This window comes from Dicentrarchus labrax, unplaced genomic scaffold (genome assembly GCF_905237075.1).
Source record: "Dicentrarchus labrax unplaced genomic scaffold, dlabrax2021, whole genome shotgun sequence".
Classification (NCBI taxonomy): Eukaryota; Metazoa; Chordata; class Actinopteri; family Moronidae; genus Dicentrarchus; species Dicentrarchus labrax.
Window position 1 is genome coordinate 9,773,774 of NW_026136712.1, and position 13,767 is coordinate 9,787,540.

At 39.9% G+C, this 13,767-nt stretch overlaps 1 protein-coding gene across 3 annotated transcripts; it reads right to left on the reverse strand.

The window, feature by feature from the left end:
- Positions 1 to 60: 60 nt before the first annotated feature.
- med24 (mediator complex subunit 24) lies at positions 61 to 12,725 on the reverse strand. Of its 3 annotated transcripts, none has more exons than XM_051418797.1 (26): positions 12,618 to 12,725; positions 12,221 to 12,351; positions 12,038 to 12,120; positions 11,910 to 11,948; positions 11,749 to 11,822; positions 10,892 to 11,115; positions 10,179 to 10,290; positions 9,878 to 10,028; positions 9,270 to 9,383; positions 8,797 to 8,850; positions 8,616 to 8,698; positions 8,391 to 8,477; positions 8,026 to 8,137; positions 7,618 to 7,760; positions 7,400 to 7,437; positions 7,204 to 7,286; positions 6,798 to 6,976; positions 6,150 to 6,249; positions 5,578 to 5,753; positions 5,148 to 5,412; positions 4,600 to 4,781; positions 4,424 to 4,517; positions 4,155 to 4,254; positions 3,518 to 3,598; positions 2,893 to 3,041; positions 61 to 443 (listed from the first exon to the last, which is right to left on the reverse strand). In XM_051418797.1, the coding sequence occupies exons 1-26, from the start codon at positions 12,719 to 12,721 to the stop codon at positions 327 to 329; spliced, it is 3,075 nt and encodes a 1,024-aa protein (XP_051274757.1). In that variant the 5' UTR covers positions 12,722 to 12,725; the 3' UTR covers positions 61 to 326. The 3 variants fall into 3 exon arrangements, with proteins under 3 accessions (XP_051274757.1, XP_051274755.1, XP_051274756.1); XM_051418795.1 differs by having other exon boundaries at positions 8,616 to 8,716; XM_051418796.1 differs by having other exon boundaries at positions 8,026 to 8,125; positions 8,616 to 8,716; positions 12,618 to 12,724.
- Positions 12,726 to 13,767: the final 1,042 nt, after the last annotated feature.

Sequence of the window (13,767 nt, forward strand, 5' to 3'; positions counted from 1 at the left end):
ATCTCAACCACAAAATAAAGGAAACACACTTAAAGTAAATACTGGCAAGCAGAAAATGGATCACCATTGTGGGTTTTTGTTTATTTTAAAACTTATTTACACATTTCTTTAAGCATGAAAAAGAACATAAAAAACAATAGCAAAACAGTACAGAGACATCATAATCAACATGATATTTTCCAACAAAAATAATCCCCTTAAATGGACGAGCCATGTTAAGAGCTACCCTCACTCCCTCTGGGGGTTGTTTTTAAACAGCTGGCTGTACTTCTGAGAGAGTGGGCCAACAGGGGTCAATTATGTTCTGGGGTAAATTTAAAACCAGTTTACAGGGCAGAGATGGCTTTGGCAGCTACTCTTCTCCCCAGCGGCAGAGTCAGGTCAGTGATGGCCAGTACCACTCTAGGTTTGGACAAAGCAGGCAGCTTCACCAGCTCAGAAACCTGAATGCAAAAAAAAAAAGAAAGAAAATGAGTTAGTGCATCCGTCGAAACAGAAGGAATGCACGATATGGATTTTTTTCCCCAGCTGATACAATAACTGATACTACCTGCTTCTCGTAGCCGATACCAGTTTGAAAAAGTTAATAACCTGTAGTTTTTCATGATTATTATTAGTATAATTATTATGGACCGATAATTTATTGCCTGTAATCCTGCATTCCTATGAAACTGTTCTATGGGCATCATGTTGCTCAAGGTGGAAATAAATGTAAATAAGTCTGGTTGTTCAGAGGGCAAGATTTGACCCTTCACCTGGTTTTCTAGGCATGCTGGTCTTTTGCATGTACACTATATTTAACTACTAAAAAACAGACCTGGATTTTTCACCACTGGAAACAAAAGTAGGTGATGGAATGATAAAGAAATAAACAGTTTTAGGGGTAATAAAACAGTTTGAACAGTCCCATGGTTACAGGCAGGGCACAAAATGAACCTTTTCCCTCACTTTTCCTCTACTTTCAACACTATGAGTATAGTTTAATAACACTTCACTCTTCACACTTTGAAGAAGATCTAACTATATATTATAACTATAGGAGCACTTTAATCCAGAGATCAGGAGAGAAAGAGAGAGAACCTCAAACGTGCCACACAGGCCACAACTACTGACTTGCTTGGCATTCAACACTGTTGCGTGATGAAGAATTTACATCTTCCACAGAGAACTTATGAACCATCTTAAACCTCTTGCTTACTTGACCACTGGGTCACAAAATAGGCCTCTGCCTGGATGGCACTAATGGAAAGTAAGTGACAAGTGGAAGAGTTTACAGCGGAAATGACCTAATGCTCCCCACATTCCAGGATGTGGCCTGGAAGTTCTCAGCACACAGTTTCTTTGTGCTTTGTTCCTGAGTTCACACTGCTGTCTTTGCACCACCAAATTTAAATCCACATTAATTGATATGTTGTGTTTAACTAACAATAAAGAAAGATGAAGTTTTATGCTGCCATGCTGATGGTGATACAGGAACAATTCAAACTGTGTTAAAAGGAACTGTGTATGTTCATACATTTAATCTGGAAAACATGCCACATGTTTACTCTTTGAATAGAAAATGACACAAAAACTTAAAAACTTTGACAAACTATCAAAACCTGCCACTGTGTCTCTAGCACATCCAGGTTGGGGGGGGTGTCACCCTGCTGCCTGCTGAGAGAAACAGTCACCACAGGGGATCAAGAATGCCTGAAAATGTCAGAGAGCTCTACCTGAGAGGAAGAGACACATCAGCTGGCCAAGCTGAATCGATAATGCCTGAGAACTTGACTCACACACAAGCACTGACACTGTGTCTCCCCCTTCCAGAGAAACTCCTTCCCTGTCTTTTGAACAACCAGGGGAAACTTTACTTTTCCTGTGATACTGAGGTGGATGCTCCGGACCTTTCAGCTGCTGAATGGTGCATTAGGGTGATTTCACTGGTTAATTCTAAGTTAGTTTGTTCTAAGTTGACTTCACTGGTCATGAAGACATTTGAAAGGCTAGTCAAAACTGAACTGCTGGAAAGGCTTGGGGGAGGCCCCCCTCTTCCACTGGCTCTCCTCAGGGCTGTGCCTTGTCCCCTTTACTTTACATTCTTTACACCAACGACTGCAGAAGCCAGCCAGGGGACAGGTACATCCTGAAATGTATCATTAGCCTGTTCCATAATGATGAATCTGAGCACAGGACAAAAAAGACTTAATATCCCTGCCTAATTTGTACTTAAAATAATTTTAAAATTCTATTTTAGCATGTTGCACATTATTTGTCTTTTTTGCATTGTTGTTTTTATTATGGTTTACTGCACGTTATATGTGAAGGAATCATTATTATTTGTGTTGTGTTTTGTTGTCCTTGTTAGTGCCACTGATTGCAAATCAAGTATCCCACCTGGACTAATAAAATAACTGAACTAAACTGAACTTTGTTTTCCATTTTTCCACTTTATCTGGTATACACTGGTCCTCATATTTGTTGTACTATATTCATAGTTCATTCATGCATTTATCTTTATATTCATTACATTTATTCATGGTTGCATCTATTATTTAGTAGCAACCTCCAGAATTGAGACTGAATTAATTAATTGGTTATTGATTTCCCTTCTTTAAAAAGGGAAGAAGAAATGGAAGTTACATTCTAACTATTAAAAGGTAGTCATACGGCAGATTTTAAGGTATTTATGGTACTGTAAGGTACTGGCCTGCACATTTTCTTATCATTCTTAACCAAGGAACTTAATCCTTAAAAAATGTACTTGCAACCAGCAGAACAAACACTACATTTAAGAAAAATTACGAACCCTTCCCAAAAATCTCTGATGCAACAGAAATTCATCCCTCCTTATCTCCACCTGTCTGGCCTCCCCTTCCCAGTTTCTTCTCCTCCCAGCTCATGACTCACCATTGTGAAGGGCATAAACTGCAAGATACTCCCACGACTACCCTGCTCCAGGCAATCAACACACTCTTCCATAAAACTCTGAACAAACAGGGTGTGAGGTCCGGCCATCTTGGAGCCCACGATGGAGGAAATGAGGAGGAAAAGGTTGGCTAAGGAGCAGAGAACAGGTGGTATGAATCGTCACAGATGAAGTAATCACACGTTTATGTGTTCATTTTCCTGTAACTAGAATGAAATACACATCCGAATAAAGGTTTTTTATATAATTAAATGTTATCCAATACTCATTTGTCAGAGCTGAACTGGAAAAGAAAAATTTGTAACTTCAGCACATTAAAAAAGTGATTCAAAATGTGAAGCTTTTCTTGATAAATTCATTTCCATATTTGATGGTCATGGAAGTGCCTGTTCCAATGTAGGACATTAATTTTAGTTTAACATGGATAAAAAACAATTTCTTGATAACAATTCTATAAAGTTAATTCAAACCTTAGTTGGGTGACAAATTGAGGGGAAGACCATCATAAATTGTCTTAGTAATGTGCCCTCTAAGAACAGGCAACTGTGTAACATGCTGAAAGAACGTGTGTGTGGAGTCTGTGGACATGCAGGACAAAGTTCTCACCCAGGACTCGGTTGAGAGGATCCCTCATGTTGACAGTGTGGAGCTGGGAGGCAGAGAGGGAACTGCTCATAGACCGGTCTCCTATGAGATGACATGTTCAAAACGGTTTCCAAATGACTTGTCTTTTCAATGAAATAGGTGGAACTTTTTTAGTTTCAGTATAACACCAAGCAGAGTAGAATTGCCTGTCTGGGGATTTCTTGACATCATTGTAGCTAAAACAGAGTCAAAATTTCCAGAGTTGATCATCTGAAGTCTTTATGTCAATCAGGTTGAAAGCAGGATTAGAAGAATTGTTTGGCACACAATACAAAACCTCCACTGCCCTCAAAGTGCTGAATAGTTCGAAACAAAAAGCTCAAATTAGACTGCTGTGCTCAAGTCAGAACCTGCTTATGTGTAAGACGCTAAACACGCGATTAATGTCGAGACAGATCGGTTGAGAATGGCAAGCTTATTTATGCTTTTGATTTAGCGCAAAAGTGCTCACAAGAAGCAACTTGCTGGTAACATGGTCTTTTGCTACAAGTTCATTTGCTTTTGAAAACCATCTGGTATTTGCATAATCCCTAACTCAGACTGTAAAACAACTCAATTATTCAACCATGCATCAAAACAAAGACATTAATAGACTGACCTGGACTGGAAAGGGCTACAGGCTCATCCTCATTGGAGCTGAGCAGACGCATGAGTTTAGAGGGTTGAGTGTCATCCAAAGGAAACAGGCTGTTGTAGTCCTGCGCCCAACAATACACGTTAGATTACATTTTATTAGATATTATCCAAATAATAATAGTTACTACAGTATTCACACACATCAATGTCAGTTTTCTCAAGCTAAAAATAGTGTTCTCATGAGTTACATATACGCAGCCCTTATGACTCACACACACAGTCTTGTTTTACCTCAATATCTTCTCTCTGCCTTTTACGTTGACGAGCTGAGAACGAGCCTTTGTGATGAGAGGAGTAAGAGCTGAGTGCACACCACACACACAACCTGGGGGAGAAAAGAGTCCAAGTTAACGCCCCTTCCCAAAATACCAAAACCGCTCAATGTCAAAGTGTTAAGCAGCTCTTACTTGGCCAGCGCCTTTCCAGGGGGGTCTGCCAGACTGTGCCAGTGGGCGGAGTCTGTGAGCAGGTTGGGCAGTATGGTGCCCAGCAGGGTGAGGGTGATCTGCTGGGTGTCCAGGCAGAAGATGCTATAGAGCAACTCCACCACCCGATTAGCCCACTCCTGTCGAGTCTCCTTCAGCAGCTCCTGAAATGAGACGCAGTGCTCCAGTTAGACACATTGAGTTTTCATTATCTTAATTAGTTAATAATTAAGGTAATTTTCCAAGCAAATATTGCAAACATTCAATGGTTCCAGGTTCTAAAATGTGAGAATTTGCAGCTTTCCTTGTTACTGTAATAAATTGAATATCTATGGGTTTCTAAATTCTTGGTTAGACAAAGCAAAAGACATTTGAAGAGATCACCTGAGGCTGTATTAAAGTGAGATGGGCACGTTTGTTTTTTTGTGATTAATCAAGAAAATAATGAAGAAAATTGTTTGTTGCGGACCTTAAATACAGCCATTGTTCCTCCATAAGATATTAGCACCTTTTTTTCTCCATCCTCCTACCTTGACCAAATTGTTAGTGAACCAGAAGACCCCTCCCATGTTGAGAAGACTCTCAAACAGATGCAGGGCCCGACTGTCCACCCAGCCTTTGCGCAGCACCGTCTGGAACTGTTTGCTGAGGGCCACGTGGATGGGGTCTTTCGCTGGCAGCAGGTTGCGGTAGGGGATTGGCTCCTGGCCCTCCATTGGGGGGCGCAGGGTCGCAGCCGTTTGCTGGAAGACGTCGGCACACATGTGCTCCATGATGGAACTCATAATGATGACACTGAGAGTGTGGGGGAGAGAGGACATAATTGTTAATCCATGTAATGATGGAGTGTGAACGAGGCTGGTTGAAACATACTGAAGAGTAATCCGTTCGGATCATGTGCTAAGGTTGTAAGTTAGGTTGTTTTAGGGAAGTACAAGTGTGTGTTTTAGTCGTTTGTACCGTTCATTGTAAAACTGCAGAGTGTTCTCCCCATACAATGGGGTAACGAGTTGTCGGATCATAGTCTGCGGCTTCTCCCTCTCGTCCCTGCCCAGCATCCTGACATGGGCCACCAACCAGGCCACGGCACATATTGCCATACTGCACACCTTCCCCTTGATGTTGTCAGTTATCTTCTACACTCAAGGACCCAAGACAGCAGCAAGAAAAGGGGAAGGAAGAATGTGGTTAGAAGGATTCAGCGTATATGGTCAAAGGAGAAAAACTGAATTATTTCCCATTGCGATACAAACACTTGAATGGAAAAGGGAATAATGAGAAGTCAGCTACGTCTAGAGACATTTGGTTTGTCACTGCTGTTGCAAGTTCTTAACAGATTTGTCATTTTCCACAGAATAAGTCATTGAGTGATGGGTGATGAGTCAAAATACAAAAGTAGGAAAAATGATTTTCATGACATGCAATTGTTAGCGAGGTTACCGGTACCGCCTAAGCATATGAGCAAGTGATACTCCTCCAGTCACAGGAAGAAAAAGGGAAAAAAACTGTAAGAACATTACAGTTGGACAAACCTGTACTGCTTCCACAGAAAGAACGCCATTCTCCCAAGCATTCAGAACTTCCAAGATGGCTGCTGGAGTGCTGAGGCAGATTTCGTGCCATTTCACCTGACTGTCACAACAGATGAACGTCAGAGGAAGTTCCATATTTAGAGCATTGCTTGGCATGTTTAAGAAATTCTCATTACACAAAAATGTATATGAAAATAAAAATGAAACACTAAAGTAATCTACACACACTCACTGTAGTAGATGAACACATGTTCAATATTAAAACTTTTGAAAAATATCAAAGCACTGAGTTCTAAACAAAGTCAAATAAAAACCGACCACTAAGAAAGTCAGGTGCTCCTTAATTGCTTTTGTTGTAAGCGTTATGTGTTAGTGATTTAAAATATGGCGCATTCATGTACTGTTCAAAAGCTGTGGCATGCATGAAAAAAGCCAGCGCTACAATTACAAGGTTAAGGGGAACAGTTTACTTCAGTGCCCCACTATTTCCTTATCATGAGCAGTATATAAACATTTAATAAATTGCTTAAAAAAATACAAAATCGAATAAACACATTATTATGTAGTTGTACACTCTTAAAAAACAAAACTTAGAAAATCAGGCCATCATAATACCGTTCTTTAATGTCAGCTCAGTCTGCAACTTACACTAGTTTCATCTCTGAAGAGTTATTCAGTAGGGTGACCAGGCTCTCCACTTTGCCAGGCTCTGGTCTGAAGCAGGGGTGATCTGGGTTCAGAGTCTTGCCCTCCTCTGGCATACACGTCTGCAGCCATGTTTCAAAGAAGGGCGTCTCCCCTGAAGGGCTGGGGTCTGACAGGATCACCTGGAAAGGAGAGCCGAGGGGGCAGTCATGTATTGAATTATTCATTGTAAGCTTTATCAACCAAGATGATGACATTTGATTCTAGCAGAGATGCTGCAGAAAATGTTAGGTCACTACTGCACAGGCCTCTCTGGACATCTTGTGGCATCACACTGAAACAGCAGGCTGATTTAAGATAAAATCCACATAGAAGACTCTACTCCAAGCTTGGACTGCCATGAACTAACCTCCGAACCGTATGTCTGCACCACGTGGCAGAGCATGAGGAAGGAGATGTCAAAGAGCAGGGCCCGTACTGATGCAGATTTGGCTGAGGGAGAAGAGGGGAAAATCCTCAATGTTAGTATCTCATTCAGGAAATATATGTCAATGGGGAAAGACATTCCCATATTTGGAACATGTCAGTCTTGTGTTTAAACTCACATCCTTCACCGCTGATGTGCTTTGGAAACTCATTAAGCCTAGAACAAAAAGAAAAAAAAAAGAAGCCCATTACAAGATCTGAAACATCTGATTAAAAACCAACTTCCGATGATGACTGGAGTTTCCAACGGGGTAAACACAGCAAAATATGTCAATAGATGAGTCATGATTTCGGTGACTGAGGGGGCCATTGACACCTCTATCTTGCATTTACTCACTTGATGAACTTCCGAGCAAAGGATTTGAGTTTTCCAGTTGCGGCGGCTGCTGCTAAGAGCAGATCTAGGCTCTTTCCAGATAACATGTGTCCCAGGACCCCCAAAAGGCCCTCAGGGGACTTGGAGTGGTCTGCATCTACTGTCTAATTAACGAGAAAAGAGGAGTGTTTTTTTTTCCTTTTTTATTTAGCATGTAACCTTTTTATTACAAACTAAGTGGTTGTGGATCACTCACTTACTGTCATATATATGTAATATCATTTCTGTTCCTATACTCTGAAACCTTCTTGCAGATTTCTGTACCCATTCTGAACAACCCATACTGACCAGACAACCACCAGCACCGCATCAACACTGTAATACACTGAGGATGCATTGTACAGTTAAGATAAGGTTACGATGTTCTACCTTGAGAATATTGGTGACAGTGGGCTCTGCTCTCAGGATGAGACCCGGGTTAGGCTGGATGTTTGCATTTTCTGCTGTCTTTAGCCTTGGGGCGAACTCCCTGTCCTCGGTCCTGAATCAAATTTGCAAGGGGAGAGGGACAGGAAGGGAGGAGCAGAAGAGAGACAGATATCGGGGGGAGGGGGAGGGAGATACGGGGGGGGATATGGTGTATTGTGTGAATATGGTGAACAAAATTTAATCCAGACTCATATCAACTAAAAAGAGTTCAGAAAATAAAGAAAAAAATACAGGGGGTTTTTGTTGGATTTTAAGTCTTGATACAGTCAGATGTACTTCATCACGTGTTTATTGTGAGCCCGTACCGTTTTGAAGTGAGGCAGTTTGTATTTGAATCTGACAGCAGACCAAGCTTATTACACTCCTGTAGGAGCATGCCGAGGCAGTCACAACTATGTAAAGAAGCACAAGAAAAATAATGGTAAGTGTCATGAAGATACCAGACACTTAGCAGACTTTCTTATCTAAAATGTCTTGAAATGAGATTACAGGCAGTGAAGATGGCTGTAGCAAGATTTTGGAGGACTTACTTGCATCTCTGATCTGCTTTGTCCAGTAGTGGTGTGAGCTTGAGTAAATACTGAAATGCAATATTGACATCCTCCATGAAGTCCTGGAAAATAAATGTACCCTATTTAAAACGGATAGTGAAGGTCTGTCACATTACAGTTTAGACACACGGTTATTGTTTTTTGTTGTCAATTGTTTTACCTGTCCTTTGTCTCCCTGAGGATACTTCTTTAGTCGGAGCAAAACTTGTGGAATCTAGCATGAAGAGAGGAAAGAAATGTTAGATTAGATATATTTGACACACTAACACATACAATTTTGTAATTCTGTGGTGGCTGTAGCTCAGAGACTATACTTTTAATAGTTCCATATCAGATGTTAATCAGTTTACCTTATCATTACCTTAATCTACTCGTATATACTAAACTGACTGCTGCAGCAATAAATTAAAGAAAATCTAGTCAACAGAGTCCACTTAAAGACCAAAAAGATAGACTAACACAAACTTAAAAGAAAAAAAACATGTACAAACTAATTAATTTAAAGCCTTGTTCAACACCAGCACTAACTTTTCACGTACATTTTAAGTCAATAACCCATAGTGCCAAGCAAAAACAAAATACTGATTAAAGGAAGACAGAGGGATCAGGTCTCATCTTTCAAATAGCTCTTACTTTGAGGAATGTGAAAGCAGTCCACTTGAGCTCCTCTGTGCCCTCTGGTGACTCAATGAGGCCAGTGAAGCAGGCTTTCCAGATCTCCAGAACAAAAATAGGAGCAGGGATTCGCTGTGGAGGACAAACAATTTCAAAAGATTTCTGCTGAGACAAAAAAAAACTACACTGACTTTTGCTGACTTTTGCAGACTTTTGCGTGATAAAATAAAAATAAATGTGAAACTTAATTCATAGTTGCTTCAGGGATGCAATGATTATTTTTTTTTGCAATAAAGTCAAAACCCTTAAAATTTGGTAGACAAAAGAATGTATGTCAAAGTAACAGCAGCATTAGGAAACAATTTATGTAAAAATAGAGCAGTCTTATTAAGACTTCTTAAATTCTTGCATGAAGAAACATAAATGGCTAAATTAAAGATTTACTCTTTTAACTGAGCTGGATCTCTGGATTTAGTTCTTTAACTACTTTCCACCCTTTTTTAATTGTTAGCAAGAGTAACCAAACTATGTACAGTTTACTGCCATCATGCTAAATCACTTTCTAGATATTAAAAAGACATTTAAGGCAGCTTTAACATTACATTTCTCTGCAACTAAATGCTCACCTGCATTCTCTTGATCATCATCAGCTGCTCCACTAGTGGCTGTGTCTCCCCTGTGAGATTCATTGTCCCCTCCAGCATGATGAAGGCGTGGACTGATGGGAAGGACGCATGGAGAGGAGGGTCACACTGCACAGACAGCATCAAGGGAATCCTGAGGAAATAGTGATGGGTTAATACAAGGAAGATTGATTGTGACGGTCTTTGAATTAGTATATTGTCATGCCTAGTCTAAGCAGAGTCATGCCAAAGTTAAATTGTTCTGTGTATTCAATGTTTAAGAATGAGGTGGGAATCTCCTTACCCTTTTACTAGTGACAAGGTCTCCTCTAATTTAGTTCTCAGTGTCTGGTTAGGTACAATGCCAAGGCCATCCGTCACTTTCAGCATTGATTGCTCTACATTGCTCCAGGAACCTGTGAAGAATAGCAGCAGAAACACTGAAGGATGGCTCATAACAATTACACACAATAAGATTTGACTGAATATGTTTAAAGTTTAGGACTGGTATTCTAATGAAAAATCTGCCGACATCCAATATGAAAAATAATATTCAAGATTGCTGCGCATGAAGATGCAACAGCCGGTAGCTCCTTCAAACTTGCTACATTTTTGTTTATTTATTCATTTATTTTTGTTTGCTAAAAACTTTACTTAATGATGTCTAATTGGATTTGATTTTTAAGGGACTTTGACTGTGACAACATTCAGATGCCGCTCCCCAGATGCAAATTGAAAAGATGCACTTCAGGATTATTTTCTGGGTGTATATGTATATAAAAAACTGTATATAATGTTTTATTTTACTAAATTATACAACCTCTTGTTGTATAATGACAATAAATGAACTTGACTCAGTTTTTCAGACAATCACTGGTAACATACAGGTAGCAAAAAATTATGTTTGTGCCCTAATGCCTTTTGGACAGCCTTATGTAAACACACACACACACACACACACACACACACACACACACACACACACACACACACACACACACACACAACACACCACACCTTGTTCCTCCAGCCGAGCTATATGGACCAGGGCTCGGTTCTTGTTGCTGTTCATTAGAGTGTGAAGCCTCTCCTGGCATTCTCTCAGACTGGCCTCTGTGCTGGCTGGTGGACTCAGCTCTCTCAGCCTCTCACAGTACCAGGCACAGCCCTGCAGCAGCCACACTACCACTCCCAGCAGAGCCCGACACAGCCCAATGCATTCCTCTGCTTTCCCGTGACAGCTTTAGAGTAAGAGATGAGAGGAAGTCAGAAATAGTTTAAATGAGAAGAAATGTATTTCCGAAACTTAATTCATATTTTGTTTGCCAAGCAAATGTGTAGGCAGTTAAAAACATTAGGGTTTTATTAAAAGATCACATGTCCAAAGATCCTGGGCTGCTCATTAAAATTGTGTGCTATGCAGCTGTAGCTGATGGTTTTTATTCAAAGGTAAGTTAGAATAATAGGAATTACAATAGTCTAAGCAATATATTAGTAAGTAATAACCTTTTCCTTCTGACATCATTTCTTAGGGTTAGGGTTTCATAAAATGTAATCTTTATACTCTATTTCACAGTTTTTTAATGGTTAGTATGCAATAAGTGAACACAGATGCTTGCTCTAATTCAGTTAAATATTTATCCATCATTACAAAAATGACATATACTTAGTGTTACCATTATTAAACAGAGACTTGCAAACACACTTTCTGCATCTATTATGATTTTATAAGAAACCCTTAATTCATACAAAAGGCATAAAACTAACATTAACATTGATGGAATTAAGTGTTTAACTGGTTACATAGGTAATATTAAGGGTGGGAAATATATAATACTGATGGAGAAAAACCCCACTGTCACAGATAATTTTACCTGAGACGATGGCAAAACATGTCCATTATCTCCAACAATGATTTGACACACAGCTCCCGGGAAAAATCATCAAACTATCAGAGAAGAGGCATATTCATGAAAACGGCTTACATTTCACAGTAAAATGTGCAATGCCATAATTTTCATCAAGCATAAATTACCTTGCTGATGGCTGTAAGCACACTGGAATAAGACACCATCTAAGGAGAGAGACAGTAACGATCACAACTTGCAAATTAACTTTAACACTGGTTGACACAGTTTTCATAACATTGCCCTTTTCTCTCACCTGGGAACTTATAGCATATTTGAGGTAAGACAAAATAAGGGGGTTAGGAGAGGGACCAATCATCGCCTGCTCCATCAGGGCCTCTGGAACACACAAACAGGATTTAAAGCCATAATAGAAATAACAATAAAGTGTAAAGTCAAACAGTTAGCATAAAGGCTGTGGAACTATCTTTCCTCTAACCTGCGAGGTTAAGGTAATCCCATGTTGCTCCCTTAGGAAAGTTTTTCTTGATGTTAATGGCCCACTGGTAGTCGCTCCATCGTTCCTTCCATGCCTGCAGAATGGCTTGCTTCAGATTGACCACCTTCATCCTGGTGAGATCCACATACTTGTAACAGCAATATCAAATTACCAAGACACAACCATTAAAGCTGTTTCGCAGTAGGATACCACTCAGTCTAGTTTACTTTAGCTTACGTTATTATTATTTAGCTGACGTTAGCCGTTAGCTGCCGGTGTGATGAATTAAAAAATGAATTAAGATAAAGTTGGCTTGCTGGGCGCAACAACTCATGAATGCCACAGTAAATAAGACAAAACGCAGCCACACTGCGCTACTACTTAATATTATGCTTACCTGACTTTGTCACTTTTTCTAAACACGTAAGATATTTGTTTGTAGCTCCACCGCCTCACAATACAAAAAACGCCATTTTTGCTGCGAAAAACGTAAGCGTTCATTGGTTAATCTCTCGACGTGTCAGTATTCTTACCGCTGATTGGTTGGAGGGGAGACTCTGCTCAACGGCAGAAAAAATGACTGAACAATATCACCAGATGTCGCACTTTACACGTTTAAGAGTCAATGCTTAGTCCTGCATGTAAAGTCAGGGAGAAAGGTAAGAAAAATGTATCCTGGCTTGATTGAAACCACTGGTTAAAACACTAAAGTACCCAGCTAGATAAATACTTAGCAACAAATGAGTTATTGTCTATCATATTAGCACACATTTACCTTTATACAGAGTTCATTGTGCTGAGGAAATCAGCTGTAGTAGCTAAGGTAAGCTACACACAAAAATTGGATTATACCAAGGCTTATTACCAGGTTAACGATGTGAGTTATTAAATCATTTCATTTAGATTTTGACCAATTTCCATGGAATACAGTGAAATGCTTTGTTGTCTTATGTAATCAGCCCATTCAGTTGTGTGATTCACTGCCTCACTGCAATTTCATCTTTTCTGTGTGTTTGTTCAGTTGTTTTCAACAGGGGTTTTTAGTCTATTATGTCACACCTTAGAAATGGAAAGAAAAGCAAAAAATATTTGATTTTAAAACACAAGATTTAAAAAAAAAAACAGCATTACTGTAAAAACTAATCTAGTCGTTCACAACACAATCTACTTTTATTAAAACAGTACTGAAAGTGTTTTTTAAAAATTCTACTCGTGGTCCACAGAGTTTTTCTAAATGTCTCCTTTCCACTTTTGCACTCAGTTCTTCATCATGTTAAAAGGGATACTGTTCTCCATATCAAACCACCCAACTACCTCTGTGAGTGAAGGTCCTGTATTGAGTCTGCGGTAACAAAGACCCTCATTCTGCCTGACACTGGAGACGTTGTCCTGGCTAGACCGAAGTCTGTGTCCTGGGACAGAGCGCTGCCAGCCAGCAAGAGATGATCCATGCGTCCTGGCATAGTCTAGGTAGGCTAGGGATAAAGGGGTGATGAGGGTGTGAGGTGTATGTGCATGTTTGTGTGGAGGGGTATTTGGGGAGAAGT

What these genes read in the sequence shown, in the direction of transcription:
- med24 (XM_051418795.1), bottom strand. Translation starts at nt 12,721, where the DNA reads ATGAACGCTTACGTTTTTCGCAGCAAAAATGGCGTTTTTTGTATTGTG. An exon ending in AGCTCGGCTGGAGGAACAAG is followed by an intron (nt 10,291 to 10,891) that starts GTGTGGTGTGTT and finishes TATTCTTCACAG; the next exon opens with GTTCCTGGAGCAATGTAGAG. An exon ending in TCTTCAGAGATGAAACTAGT is followed by an intron (nt 6,250 to 6,797) that starts GTAAGTTGCAGA and finishes CTGTTGTGACAG; the next exon opens with TCAGGTGAAATGGCACGAAA.